Source organism: Budorcas taxicolor, chromosome 11 (genome assembly GCF_023091745.1).
Source record: "Budorcas taxicolor isolate Tak-1 chromosome 11, Takin1.1, whole genome shotgun sequence".
NCBI lineage: Eukaryota > Metazoa > Chordata > Mammalia > Artiodactyla > Bovidae > Budorcas > Budorcas taxicolor.
Genome location: NC_068920.1, coordinates 153,375,610 through 153,391,367, shown reverse-complemented (window position 1 = coordinate 153,391,367; position 15,758 = coordinate 153,375,610). Strand labels below are relative to the sequence as shown.

Below are 15,758 nucleotides of genomic sequence, written 5' to 3'. Positions count from 1 at the left end.
ATGCTTTCTCACTACAGGCAATGGTTACTCACCATCAGAATTCAATTACATTTTAAGATCTGAAGCACTGTGCTTATTACATGAAGGCAAAGAACTAAAAAAGCCTATTAAGCATAAGTTTGATAGCTTAATTGACAGGTCTTACTGGAAAAGATGGCAAAGTATGTCAAAAAGACCCATGACACTGAACTCCCATCTGGTTCAAGTCCTTGCTTCCTTGCTCTATTATCACCTAGCTTCTCTTGGCTTCAGTTTCATCACCTTCAAAATGAAGATCATACTCTATTTCATGAGATTGTTGAGAAATAAAGCAAATGGTATACATAAAAGGCTTACCAACATCTAAGAAACAGGAGGTATATAATTTTACTTTATTCTCATACAACTCAAACAGCCTTCCTAAATAGTGTGTGTTTTCCCACTAGTCACACTGTGCTGCTTGAGGCTTGGGCTCTTCTGAATCCTAAGGTGCCCTCTCTCACTGTGACTGCCTAGCTCTAAGGGTGGTAACAGCAGTCATTTGGATACACTGCTGCCCTGCATTCCTCAAATACATTGAGACAGTACATACGCAGGCAAGAAGGAATGATGATATGGCATTAAAAAAATTATTCCCATCAGACAGGTAACTTCTGTATGTCTCCAGACCTGATTTCACTCCTGAGTTCTTTTTTCCATCCACAATTTGCCTACTGGTCACACATCTTCTACTTGGATGTCTTATAGAGACTTCAACCATAGCACATCCAACAATTAAATACATTTTTCCTACCAAATAAACCTCTTTTTTTCCCTGAGATTTCCCCAGGCACTCAGGTATGAACTCGGGAATCATCTTGACCACTCTCTCTCCCTTAATATACCATTCTTACTCACATCTTGGGAATCTATCTCTAAAATGGTTCTCAAATTCATTTCCCCTTTTAGTTTTTAATATTTGGGGCTATCATTAAATATTTTCTGTACTTCTCTTCTTGCTCACCTTTCTAATCTCTTCATCCATCAGCACATGCTTTATTAGGGTTACTATGAACTCCATTATGCAAGAAGAGTCTATGGTTCCCAATGACTTTCCAGTCTGATCTCACTAGTCCAAATCCCCCAAATACCTTGCCCTCCAGCCAAACCAGATTACTCACTACTCTCTACATTTGATGTAGACTTTATTTCTCATCTCCCTGTTTTGAGTGCTTAATAAATACTGACTTAAAAAAGAATTTCTGAGACTTACATTTCAATAAATGGAAAAACCATTTGCCGAAGCTGAGAGTCCACAGTTTTCTACCTACTTGTAACTCATTCTCTTACTCCATCTCAGGTTTCTCATGCGTACAGCTAGGTAGTTATGCGGATAAAAACAGCTGTTACATTAACTGATAGCTTTAAAGAACTAACAATGTTATAAAAATGCAACGAAACCAACAAGCTGTTACAATACCATTAGTAAAACAGTAGTGCTTTCAATTTTGTTTGTTTTACTAAAACCACTCTAGGAGCAGCTATAATCAAAATATTTGTGTGTATGTGAGCACACGTGTTCAGTCACTCAGTTGAGTCCTGACTCTGTGACCCCATGAACTGAAGCCCACCAGGCTCCTCTGTCCATGGAATTCTCCAGGCAAGAATACTGGAACGGGTTGACATTTTCTACTCCAAGGATCAAACCTGCATCTTTTTCGTCTCCCGCATTGGCAGGCGGATTCTTTACCACTGCCACCTGGGAAGCCTTCAAAATATTCATACTAGAAACTAAATAAAAATAATCAGTTAAGAGTTACATGGTTTATTTTGGATTAAAAGAAACAACTTTTTTTAGAGGAGAGAAATTATTAATGATAAGGAAAAGCAATAAATCTATGTCTTCACAAAAATTCATCCATACATTTCCCTTTTAAAATAATGTAGTGGCATGATGTATTTAGTAAGAATACTTCTGTATATATGACTGAAAGAAAATACATTAAAAATCAATTTTACTTTTCATTGGATAATGGGATTATAAATGATTTTTTCTTTATCGTTTTATGTTTTGTGAATTTGCTAATTTCTATGTGCTATTTTTATAATCAGATAAAAAAGACAGCCGAAGTAATACATAACATGTCATTTTTGGTAAAACTAACAAAAACCTGGCTGTATGATGTCCTCCCAGAGCCATGCTGAACAGATGATGCCAGGTTAAATCACCTGCTTCATAGGGCTCAGCTCCATTTGGCCTAATGTCATCACTGCAACATGCCTTCAGACAGTCCTTGGTACTCAATTTATTCATAATGGACTCTGATGGCCTCAGTGACAAATCCTTACAGAATGACAATGTAACTTGATGAACTATGTAAAATTGTTAATATTTAACAAAGCTAGTGGAGGTGATGAAATTCCAGTTGAGCTATTTCAAATTCTAAAAGTTGATGCTGTGAATGTGGTACACTCAATATGCCAGCAAATCTAGAAAACTCAGCAATGGCCACAGGACTGGAAAAGGTCAGTTTTCATTCCCATCCCACTGAAAGGCAATGCCAAAGAATGTTCAAACTACCACACAACTGCACTCATCTCACATGCTTACAATGCGGGAGACCCAGGATCGATCCCTGGGTCGGGAAGATCCCCTGGAGAAAGAAACGGCAACCCACTCCAGTACTCTTGCCTGGAAAATCCCATGGACTGAGGAGCCTGGTAGGCTATAGTTCATGGTGTCGCAAAGAGTCGGACACGACTGAGCGACTTCACTTCATACTTCACATGCTAGCAAAGTAATGCTCAAAATTCTCTAAGTCAGGCTTCAATTCGTGAACCGTGAACTTCCAGATGTTCAAGCTGGACTTAGAAAAGGCAGAGGAACCAGAGATCAAACTGCCAACATCCACTGGATCACTGAAAAAGCAAGACAGTTCCAGGAAAACATCAACTTTTTCCCATGAGTGTCAGTGGAGGCCTGCTGCAGGGCTGGGGGTACTGAGGGCAACAGTGCCTGAATGGGACCTTCTGAAGGAGGTTGCCATTGTCTTCATTACCTTCACCATAGTTTGGCCTCAGGTAAGGAGGAGGAATGGCAACCCACTCCAGTATTGTTGCCTGGAAAATCTCATGGATGGAGCCTGGTAGGCTACAGTCCATGGGGCTGCAAAGAGTCGGACACAACTGAGCGACTTCATTTCAAGGAGGCCTGAGGCCAAGCAACAGGGAGGGAACACAGCCCCGCCCATGTAAAGATTTACTGAACTTGGCCCCACCCATCAGAACAAGACCCAGTTTCCACCTCAGTCAGTCTCTCCCATCAGGAAGCTTTTACGCATCAGAGGGCAGACAGAATGAAAACCACAATCACAGAAAACTAATCAAACTGATCACACGGACCACAGCCTTGTCTAGCTCAATGAAACTATGAGCCATGCCGTGTAGGGCCACCCAAGACGGATGGGTCATGGTGGAAAGTTCTGACAAAACGTGGTCCACTGGAGAAGGGAATGGCAAACCACTTCAGGACTCTTGTCTTGAGAACTCCGTGAACAGTATGAAAAGGCAAACAGTTATGACACTGAAAGATAAACTCCCCACGTTGGCAGGTGACCAATATGCTACTGGAGAAGAGAGGAGAAATAGCTGCAGAAGGAATGAAGAGACAGAGCCAAAGCAAAAACAACACCCAGTTGTGGATGTGATGGGTGATGGAAGCAAGGTCCGATGCTCTAAGAGCAATACTGCATAGGAACCTGGAATGTTAGGTCCATGAATCAAGGCAAACTGGAAGTGGTCAAACAGGAGATGGCAAGAGTGAACAATGACATTTTAGGAATCAGCGAACTAAAATGGACTGAAATGGGTGAATTTAACTCAGATGACCATTATATCTACTACTGTGGGCAAGAATCCCTTAGAAGAAATGGAGTAGCCATCACAGTTCACAAGAGTCCAAAATGCAGTACTTGGATGCAATCTCAAAAACGACAGAATGATCTCTGTTCATTTCCAAGGCAAACCATTCAATATCACAGTAATCCAAGTCTATGCCCCAACCAGTAATGCTGAAGAAGCTGAAGTTGAACAGTTCTATGAAGACCTACAGGACCTTCTAGAACTAACACCCAAAAAAGATGTCCTCTTTGTTATAGGGGACTGGAATGCAAAAGTAGGAAGTCAAGAGCTACCTGGAGTAACAGGCAAATTTGGCCTTGGAGTACAAAGTGAACCAGGTCAAAGGCTAACAGTTTTGCCAAGAGAAGGCACTGGTCATAGCAAACACCCTCCTCCAGCAGCAACACAAGAGAAGACTCTACACATGGACATCACCAGATGGGTCAATACTGAAATCAGATTGATTATACTTACCAGGGGCTATGAATTGTATTAAGTGTTTTCCTGCACTAAGTACATAAAACTAACAACTCAACAATAAGATATTATTATTATTATACTATTTTACACACAGGAAACAAAAGTTTAATGCTAAATCACCCAACGTCAATGGCCTAAATATAGAACCAGCATTTGAATCAAGACAATCTACCTTTAGATGGACAGACTAAATCACTCTGCATACTGCCTTCCAAACCTGAATATATGATTTGCCTCTTAAAATGCTTGAAAGTTCTAAAAGTCCCCCGACAATCTATTTCCTTGCAAAATCAGATAGCAAGGGTATTGAATTGTGAAACAGTAGAATCACGGGCTATCTGGGGGGCAGGTCTCAAACATGCTACTTCATTTTTCCAGAATGCTTAAAAGCACCTCAACCATTTACTTCAGCAACTTCATTTCACAGAAAAGGAAATTAATAGTCACAGGTGCAGAACTTCATATGAGTTCATATAAGCCAGTGGCAGAGCTGACACTAGTACTCAGGCTTCCTAACTTCACGGTCAGTGCTTTATTTGCTAACTTGCTACCTTTTTGTTGAGTATCAACAGGAGGTTCTCATCATTAAACCTTATTGAATCCTTAACTAGAAAGATTTTTAATTAGAACAATCTAAAATAATGAAATCATAATTAGATATTCAAATTAAAATTTTCCAGACTGGTAAAATGTCCAAAGGCTTCCTCTGGACAATCAGAAACATAAATATTGATTATCTGGGCTTACTAATAGTTTAGGTCCTGGATAAAAGCCTGAAATTCACATCAAAATACGTGCCACTAAAATAACTAGAGAAAACAATGCAAACAGACTTCAGAGAAGACAAAGCTGACTAATGGAAGGAAAGAGAAACATCAGAATAGGTTGCTATTTCATTATTCTCTTATTAAAAGAATCCTTTAAGGCAGCCTTTTGATGTAAATTTCTGGTACTAAGCAAAACAAAATAGAGTTATTGATATAAAAGGTGAAAAATAACCAAAAGAAAGAAGGACCAGAGGATGCTTCTGGAAGTTGGAAACCAGAAAGTGCCCTATTTTTCCTCCATTCTAAATCCCAATTTATTTGACTTATCAGAACTAAGGAGCTGTAAATCTTACAGCTGGGAGTAAGAGAGGCCATCAGTTCAGTCGCTCAGTCGTGTCCGACTCTTTGCGATTCCATGAACTGCAGCGTGCCAGGCCTCCTTGTCCATCACCAACTCCCGGAGTTCACTCAGATTCACGTCCATCGAGTCAGTGATGCCATCCAGCCATCTCATCCTCTGTCATCCCCTTCTCCTCCTGCCCCCAATCCCTCCCAGCATCAGGGGCTTTTCCAATGAGTCAACTCTTCCCATGAGGTGGCCAAAGTACTGGAGTTTCAGCTTTAGCATCAGTCCTGCCAAAGAATACCCGGGACTGATCTCCTTTAGAATGGACTGGTTGGGTCTCCTTGCAGTCCAAGGGACTCTCAAAGAGTCTTCTCCAGCACCACAGTTACAAAATTCTTCGGTGCTCAGCTTTCTTCACAGTCCAACTCTCACATCCACACATGACTACTGGAGAAACCATAGCCTTGACTAGACGGACCTTTGTTGGCAAAGTAATCTCTGCTTTTGAATATGCTATCTAGGTTGGTCATAACTTTCCTTCTAAGGAGTAAGTGTCTTTTAATTTCATGGCTGCAGTCACCATCTGCAGTGATTTTGGAGCCCAAAAAATAAAGTCTGACACTGTATGTCATACACTGTATGTGTGAGGCCATATGAGTGGCTTATTTACTAGTTTCCCCTCCCTGTGTCTGACAAGTTCTAACTAGAAACTATGGTTGAGAAACCCTCTATCTATCAAGACCAGTGGGAAAAGAAAATAAAGAATCGAGGAGTATTTGGTCTACAGAAACTTATTCCATGAAGCCAAAGGTAGTTCAATATCAAGAAGACTATTATATGTTGATAATGTACCTACTTCATCAACAAATTAAAGAAAATCATATTTAAGTGCTGAAAAATTCCTTCATAAAATTTCAGTGTGTGTGTGTTAGTCACTCAGTCATGTTCAACTCTTTGAGACCCCACGGACTGCAGCCTTTCAGGCTCCTGTGTCCATGGGATTCTCCAGGTAAGAATACTGGAGTGGCTAGCCATTTTCTCCTCCAGGGGAATCTTCTCGACCCTGGGATAGAACCTGGGTCGCCTGCATTGCAGGCAGATTCTTTGCCATCTGAGCCACCAGGGAAGGCTGGTAGATATTTCAGTAGACATTCCTAATTAAAAAAAGCAAACCCTGGATAGAATAAAATCACTTAAATCAAATAAAAAGTACTTACAAAAAAAAAAGTAACCCAACTGAATAGCATGCTTTCTGGAAGTCTGAAAAACTAAGATCATTTTAATTAAAATCAGGAACTCAATAGTGATGCTACTTATCACCATCATCATTAAACACTGTCTTTATGCTTCTATCAAATATAAAAACAGGACAATTTAGTAACCTGCATAAACAGTGAAAAAAGAAGTGAAACTATTTTTGCTATTATCATATACCTGAAAATCTCAAAGGATGCTAGTATAAACAAGAGGATTCACCAAAATACCAAGAAGTACATGGATAGAGAATTAAAAAAAAGTCTATTCTCTATTGTAGCAATTAGCTATTTAGAAATGGAAATCAGAAAAAAAAATATTCCATTTGGTATAGCAAGAACACTCTAAGATAATTCTTAGGAATAAATTTAACTAGAGAGGAATAAAATATATATGAAAGAAGTCTTAACAAACATAAGATGTGGGCAAATGGAAAGACATACTATATTCCCAGATATAAAGATATTATAACAATGTAACTTATAACCTAAATTAATATATAAATTAAATGTAATTCAAACTAGAATCCTTATACAACCTTACAGGATGATGGTGAGACTGGAGAAAATGACTTGAAAGTTTTTATGGAAAATTACATATGCAAAAATAGGTAAGAAAAATATGTATTGGGAAACAATGAAGAAAAAGACTTGCTTTACCAGATAATAGAACATAACTCAAAGTCTCTAACCAAAACCAAAACCGTACTGGTATATAGGAACACATAAACATCAAATTGAACAAGCTAGAAATTAATCCCAGCGTGTATGAGAATTCAAGATATAACAAAGATGGTAGTTCTACTCAGTAGGAAAATAGAAGTAGCACAACTGGTTAGCCATCTGGGAGAAAGTAAAATTGGACTGCTATCATATGCCACGTACAAAAATAAACTCCAGATGGATTAAAGATGTACAAATGTAACACATACAATAAAAATCTCACAAGGAAATGCTGGAAAGTACATTTACAAAATCTCGGGGTAGGATAAACCTCAACCAAGATGCAATTTTCTACATAAAAATTGAAAATGTTTTGTATGGCATAAAACTATAAAGTCAATATAAATCTAAAATTCTAGAAAAGTATAATGAAGTTACAAAGAATTAATATAGGTAATCATATAAAGTACTCACAAACTGACATCTTACAATTAATAGAAAAATATACAAAGAATACAAAGAGATAATTCATGGAAGAGCAAATCACTCATGTTTACTTGTAGTCAGGGAATTGCAAACTAAAGACATAATGGCATCATTTACATCCACTGACAGCAAAAATTATAGTGATATCAAATACTGCCTGGGATATGGGTTAATTGGCATTTTCCGACATTGTTGGTGGAACCGTGAACTGCCACAGCCTTTCAGAGGAGCAAGCTGGATATAACTAAATTAAATACAAAAATTAAATAGCAAGTTTAAAAAATGTATTACCCTCTGACCCAGTAACCACACTACTGAGACTATTCCATAAAAGTCAAAGATTTGACTTTTAAAGGCCATTTAGTAAACATCATTTAGAAACTGAAAACAAAATAAATGCCTAGCAATAGAATGACTGAATAAAAAATTGCACTGATTTAGTCTATCTGGGTTTCTATGACAAAATACCACAGAATGGATGGCTTATGGACAGCAGAATTTCATTGCTCACCATTCTGGAGGCTGCAAGTCTAATATGAGGGTGCCACACAGCTGGGCTCAGGTGAAGGCTCCCTGCTGGGTGGCACACTGCCAACTTCTAGCTGTGTCCTCATGTGGAAGGTGAGGAGGGAGCTTCCCTTGACTCTTTTATAAGGGTGCTAACCCTAGCACAAGGATTCTGCCCTCATGATCGAGTCACCTCCCGAAGGCCCTACCTTTTCAATATCACCTTGGTATAATGGTTAAGTTCCAACATGAATTTTAAAGGACACCTTCAGATCATAGCACCTGTTATATGCAAAGAATGTTCACAGCAACTTTATAAAAGCTAAAACAAGAAACAAAACATCTATAATACCAGAATACATTTTTTAAAGTGTGATTTAGTCATACAATGGAATATTTGCAGCAACTAAAAAAATGAAAACGAATAAAAAACGAACTACTGGGACTTCCCTGGTGGTTCAGTGGTTAAGAATCTGCCTGCCAATGCAGGGGATGTGGGTTTGATTCCTGGTCCGGGAAGATCCCACGTGTCTTGGACCAATTAAGCCGGTGGGCCACAACTACTGAGCCTGTGCTCTAGATCCCATGCTCCACAATGAGAAGCCACCCCACCGACAAGCCCAAGCACCGCAACCAGAAGAGTAGCCCCACTCACCACAACTAGAGAAAGCCTGCATGCAGCAACGAAGACCGAGTGCAGCCAAAAATGAATTTTTAAAAATCTTAAAAAACAAAACAAAAACAAACTACTGATACACTCCCAAAACGGATGAGCAGAAAAAGTCAGATACAAACAAGTACATGCTCCAAGACTGCATCATTGTTTTTAAATCAAGTTCAAGAACAATCAAAACTAATCTAGGGACAGAGAAGTCAGAACAGGTTTTTCAGGGCTGGAGTAGGGGTGGTTACAACTAGACAGGGACAAAAATAACTTTTTGAAGTGATGGACACATTCTTCCCAGAACAGTGTATTAATATGTAAAATGTCATTGAGCTGTAAATTTGTGTATTTTAGCCTATGTAAATCACAGCTTGCTGTAGAAATAAATTTAAAAATATGTAGTTTTACGACAAAAAAAAAAATCAGAGGAAATTTTAAAATGTCAATTACAGTGATAACTATTTCTAGGAAGACAGAAAAACCTAGTTTTATAGATATAGCCAATATATATCTTATATCTAAGCTATGTAACACTATAGAATAAAACAAAACAGCATCAATCAATATTATGATGGTTAAATAACTTGTACATTCTGATTACATGTCAGCAATTTAATATACCTCTTTTAGAAAGTTTTTTAGTTTCTACCATCCACATGACAGTAAGTTTAATGTGAAATATAAAGCACATGACACCAGCATATATAAAACATTAATCAAATGTATCAGATATTGTTAAGAGCTGATTTTTTAACACATCATCTAACTACCAGGTTCTTCTTCGAGAAACAGGTATCACCATTTTCATGGAACCACAAAAAGAGAATATTCCATGTCTTTAAATTATCTGTATGAGTAGCCACACCAAAAATATTTAAGAAATAATTTTTGGCCAAACATTTCAAAGGACTTCAAAATGTTACAATTACCTAACAGGACGTGCAAACAAAAGAAAAAAATGAACTAGCTGTACCTTTGCTAGTCTCTCACACATCGCATACCCTGTTCTTCCATGTTTCCAATGATACTACAAGTACAACACTCTGCCACTCTTTCATGCCTGGTAAGGTCTCTTCTAAAATCCATCTTAAACATTATATTCCTGATAAACACTCTTCCTACCCCCCCATGCGGAATTAGTCACTCCTTTTGATGGTTTCTACTGTGCTTTTCCAGATTACCACACAACTCATGTTAACCGCTTTTGTTTGACTTCGTAGCTCCAACACTGCAACTGTAACAGGCACTCGATATAGTTAAACGACTACACTGACACAATAAAGGGAATCAGAACATGAGTTCTTGAGAACATTTTTCTTGAGGAAAAATATTTTGAGCAAATAAAAGTCATTTTTCTGGTGAGGAAAGGTCCGATTTCATGTTCAAATTCTATACTTACCTACAAAGTATTAAAAAAAAAAACAGTAGTTTTGTATCAATATTATTCACTTTTCATAAGGTTTTAATATATTTTTAAAAGAAGTCCTACTACTCTGTCACACTGAAAAATTCTCATGTATTATTGAGAGTTCTGAGCAGTTCATTCATAACTCAGGTTTGAAATTTGTATACCATCAAAGAAACTGCTTCCTAAAGATGAAGATTTCAAGAATTTCAGAAAACAAAAGCAAAGCTTAAAACCAGTAACATGGGTGCAAAAGGCACAAATCACTGCCTAACCTGGCGGAAAATTAAATTTTTGCATGCCTGTACAAAGAATAGCTGCGTTGCTTCACTTGCAAAACCTTGAGGAATTCATCAACTTGAGAAGGGGATACCATAAAAATTGAGAATTCAATTTAGAGGAATGAACTGAAAGGGAATATGGTTTAAGAAGATAGAACCATGTTCTTCCAATTGTAAAAAAAAAAAAAAAAACAAACAGGACTAGGCCGTTACTTACAAAGAGCACATTTCTGGGAAGTGTGAAAAGGATTAAAATAAATAAAGTTTTTACACATAGCACAGCACAACTGACCTATACACAAAGGGCAGAGGCCATCTTTTGCCTCTGAGGTGAAAAGAAAGGAAGAAAACCTCTGCCTTCTCCTTTGTGCTAACACTGGAAATAACTATGAGCCGGAAGTCTGAAAGTTCTATTCTTATGTTAAAGGAATCACATAAAATTCTTGATAAGTGAATAGACAGAATAATCTTTTAATAACAGAATTCTAAAAGAACTAATGCTGAAGCTGAATTATCATCCCCTTACCTTAGTGATGAGAATTCGGTATTTTTCTACCAGGTGGTCATTGTTGTGACAACCTGCTAGGAGCTGCCAGACTTCTCCTCGAAGAGCTTCAGGAACACCGCTTCTTACTAAGGATGACAACTGCTTTGGCCTCACACTCAAGTTGAGATGCCTAAAAACAAAGCCATAAGCTGTAAGTGCATAAAAGAGCTTTTAAAAAAGCGTTACTTTTAGGAAAGCTAAACTAAACGATATATAAAGACTTAATAAAAAACATTAATAAAGAAAAAAAGCCTAGAACTAGACGTGGCCAATATAACTGTAAAAGATTGGGTGGAGAAAAAAATTCTGAAGTCAGACTGAGTCTTACGTATCTCTAAATTATTGGTCTAATTTAAAATAAAAATAAAAATCAGAACTGGAAACTATAGCTTTATGGTTGTGGCTTATGCAAGAAAAACAAAGCAAAATTCTCAATAGTGGACACACAGCTAAAGATAAGAGCTCTGCTCTGCATCAAGATCGATAAGTAAACTGTGTATTTTTATGTTTTAGGTAAACATTTGTTCTAAGTAAGATTAAATATAAAAATAAATGCTTTCAGCAGTTTTTATGGTGATTTAAATAAATTTTTTTGATAACTATGATGGATAAAAGTTTCTACCGTACTGTTATAGTATCAAAACAAGTTACTAAAGTGTTGGAGCTTCATTTATTTCATCTACAAAATGGGGGGAATAAGACATCTCTTTGGTGGGGGGCTGTAGCATGCAGAATCTTATTTCTCAGATGATGATGAAAGTCACTCAGTCGTGGCCGACTCTTTGTGACCTTGTGGACTGAAGCCTGCTGGGCTATTCTGTTCATGGAATTCTCCAGGCAAGAGTTCCCAGACCAGGAATCAAACCCATTGCCTCCTGCAGTGGAAGCCCGAAGTCCTAATCACCGGACCGCCAGGGAATTCCCTAAAATACTTTTACTGGGGGAAATAAAACATCTTGAAAAAGAATTTTTAGAAGTATTGGTATTAACTTACAAAGTGCTTTTGCATTTAATTTTATTCGATCCTCACAACAACCATTTGAGGTATGTGGTAGTATCTCCAGTTCTACAGATGGAGAAAGAAGTTCAGGGACATTGATTAAGAGACTGAGGTAGACTCAAGCTCAGTGAATGCTCTGTTACATCACAGCTGCTCTGTGATTTGAGAGCCACCATTACTGAGTAAAGCAAGATTCTGACATGGAGGAATTTCTGTGGCTATCAGATTTAAGCACAAGTTACCAGGACTTCCCTGGTGGCTCAGATGGTAAAGCGTCTGCAGGAGACATGGGTTCGATCCCTGGGCCGGGAAGATCTCCTGGAGAAAGAAATGGCAACCCACTCCAGTACTCTGGCCTGGAAAATTCCATGGACAGAAGAGCCTGGTAGGCTACCATCCATGGGGTCACAAAGAGTTGGACACGACTGAGCGACTTCACTTAACTGGTACAAAATGATCACTATCAAAATATTGTACAGAAAGGTCTTGAGACTTTTCTCAAAATTCTCCCAGAACTCCAGCAGAACGAAGCACAGTACATTTAAAAGTTGTTAAATCTGTGATGATGCTAGCACCGTAATAGAAGAGCTACAGACAGTTTAACATAGTTTTGGCTTTGCTTGGGGGGGGGGGGCGGAATATATATATATATATATATATATATATAAGTTGAAGAGCTGGAAGTAGAAAGGACTAAAGTAGTTCCATTATCTAATCCAAGGATCGGCACACTATGGCCTATGGGGCAAATGTGCCTCACCATGTGTGACTGTAAACCAGCTCTTACTGAGACACAAGCCATTTTTATTTATGTATGTCTATGGCTGCTTTCACACTGCAACAGCAGAGGTGAGTAGGTGCAACAGAGTCTATTGGCCACAAAGCCTAAATATTTATATTTGGTTCTTAAAAAACTAATCCTAGAATTATCTGGTAACACAAGCTTGATTTATATTGGTAAAAACATTTTCAGAATAACTTTGTCACTGATAATAATTCAGCCAACTATTTTATTACTGACATTAGTTCTCTTAACCACTAAAAGTCTTATCAAGACGAACTTGGAGAATTAGAGCACAAAGGTATGTTTATTATAAACACTGACACTAAAATCTAATGTAGAGTTAAATAAACCAGTTTTGGAATCAGACCTGAATGTGTTAAAAATTCTGAACCTGCTGTTTACTAACTAGAACTGTTGACTTAATCTCAGCCAGTTTCCTCATCTATAAAAATGGATACTATTTTATAAGGTTATTATAGTTGAAATAGAGCATATAACTTAGCACAGTACTGGGCACAGAGTAAATCTATTACTTCTTACTATGATTACTACCATTACAACATCTATTATTCTTAATCTACAATAATCCTGCATGGTGGTTCTACAGACTTGTATTTTGCAAATGAAGACAGATTCTCAAGGGTTAAGTGACCTGCCCAAGATCATACAGCTTAGAAACAGGAGAGGTAGGACCTGAAGCCAGGTCTACCAGGCTCTAAAATTCCATGACACGGTGAGGATTCCTATCGTAAAACACATACAACGATGATGAAAAAATAATGACAAAATAAACTGAAGAAGAGAAACTGTATTATTATTTCTAAAGACAAGAGTGAAATCAGCAAAAAACAGTTATAAACATCCTGAAGATAGGTGAGACAGATGGAAAGTTAGTTAACGTATTTGAAGGAATAAGATAAGGATATCATTTCATCAAAAGAATAACAAAATGGATAAACAAAGCCCGATGACTAAACAAATTCCAAGCAATTGTATAAAATGCTGGTGGGTTCATTTTATAAAACAGAGCATTTAGAGTCTAAATGCTGTATCTAAATAATTTTACATACACTATTATATAACCCATGTCAAGACTCAATTACATTTCTATTTTAGAGCAGAAATCTTTTTATACAGATGAAATTTCTGCCAGCAGCAGTCCAAACACTCCAAATTCACTGAACTGAAAATATATTGTGATGAGAGCATCAGCAGGTTTGTCTCCTGATTGCTGAAGGAATATAAAAATATAAATGAGAACTAGTCCCCTGGGGGGATTCTGCAGAGGTCATTTATTAAAACCACTTGCGTAAAGACAAACCATGCTTTGGTCTGCACTCTCCTCCTGTACACATTTGACATTTCCCAATTGGAGAGTGTTTTACCGAAAGAGTAAAGTTTTGTGAGAGTGCTGGAAGCAGATGATGCCCATTTGTAGTCCCATCCCTTACGGGCATGACGTTTTTTTTTTTTTAATGCTGAGACACAATTTTACTAAGAACAGAGTGAAGGTTTCACCAGTTAAAACTTCAGAGAAAAATCAGACTCCAAGTAACAGGTCCATGGGGAGTTGGTATGATAACCCTAAGAACCAGAAAGCCAGAAACAGAAAACTGCTCAGATCATTTTCAAGTTCAGCTCTTTTCAGCATATACTGGCATTCTACACAGTGGGAAAAGGAAACGACATAAACGTCTCACCAACCTGATTTACCAGAATGTCTCTGATTTCACTAATAAATTACCTGAAAGTAGTGTACTCTTTTTAGACAGTCTATAGGATATTGCTTAACACTGTCATCAAACTGTCTCTTGAGCTGATGAGAAATTCCTGAATTTTACAAGTGTTAGTAATTGGTAGAGCAATAAATACATACCATGTTTATAACATTCTGCTCTGTCACTTGAGGCATATAACAGATAGGGAAAAATCCCACTGCAGTCTCTATCATGGTTCTATGCATTGTGTGAGTATCTTCTAAACTTTCCTGATTACTGTATATTGCCTTAACTACTGTGTATTATCTTAACCAGTCGGCAATTCCTACCCACTTCAATATAAGTGACTTCTTTCCTTATTTATTTTCTCCATGGATTCCATGTTTGCATAAATGTTTCTGCAGCAATGAGAATTTACTAGGTTTTTGATTATTTTGAAAGCTCATTTCAGATCTTCACGACTTCACTACCCTTATAAACCTCTACCAACAGAGATTCTCGAATGTGAACCTCATATTTAGGTTTTTAATATTGGCTCCAAAACTGAAAAAAGTTTGGCAAAATTCCCTACCCATAACATAAGAACTGCAGGTGGAAAGGAGAATTATTCTATCACAACTTACCATTTAGACAACAGTTCTCCCCAAGTTTCAAGAATTTTTTCTGCACATTCTTTGGATACATCACCCGATCCGCTCAAGAGAGGCTCATCGTTATCTTTAATAAACAAAACACACAACAAAGGATAACAGAGGTGGCTATGCTAGCCAGAAGAATGACCTGGAAATGTAACAGTCAAATTTGAAAGATTTCATTGGGAGCACAGTATCATAACTTCTCTCTTAGCATAGTCATAAATACAAGAAAAGTAAAAATGGCCCTAGGTGGAATGTTGCTGAAACTCTTTCTCTTGCTTTTCATGTATGCCTATATAATCTCAACTGAAGAAAGAGCCACATGACTATAAAATGATAGGACTCAAAGTATGGTATGTTCTCT

The 15,758-nt window shown here is 37.6% G+C and overlaps 1 protein-coding gene across 3 annotated transcripts in view; it reads right to left on the bottom strand.

Moving 5' to 3' along the window:
* RABGAP1 (RAB GTPase activating protein 1) overlaps positions 1 to 15,758 on the bottom strand; it is a 153,264-nt gene that overhangs the window by 75,664 nt on the left and 61,842 nt on the right. For all 3 annotated transcript variants that reach the window (XM_052649497.1, XM_052649495.1, XM_052649496.1), the window contains exons 12-13: positions 15,383 to 15,476; positions 11,237 to 11,387 (exon numbers count right to left, since the gene is read on the bottom strand). In XM_052649497.1, coding sequence (XP_052505457.1) covers positions 11,237 to 11,387; positions 15,383 to 15,476 — 245 coding nt within the window. The remainder of the gene's footprint in view (positions 1 to 11,236; positions 11,388 to 15,382; positions 15,477 to 15,758) is intronic.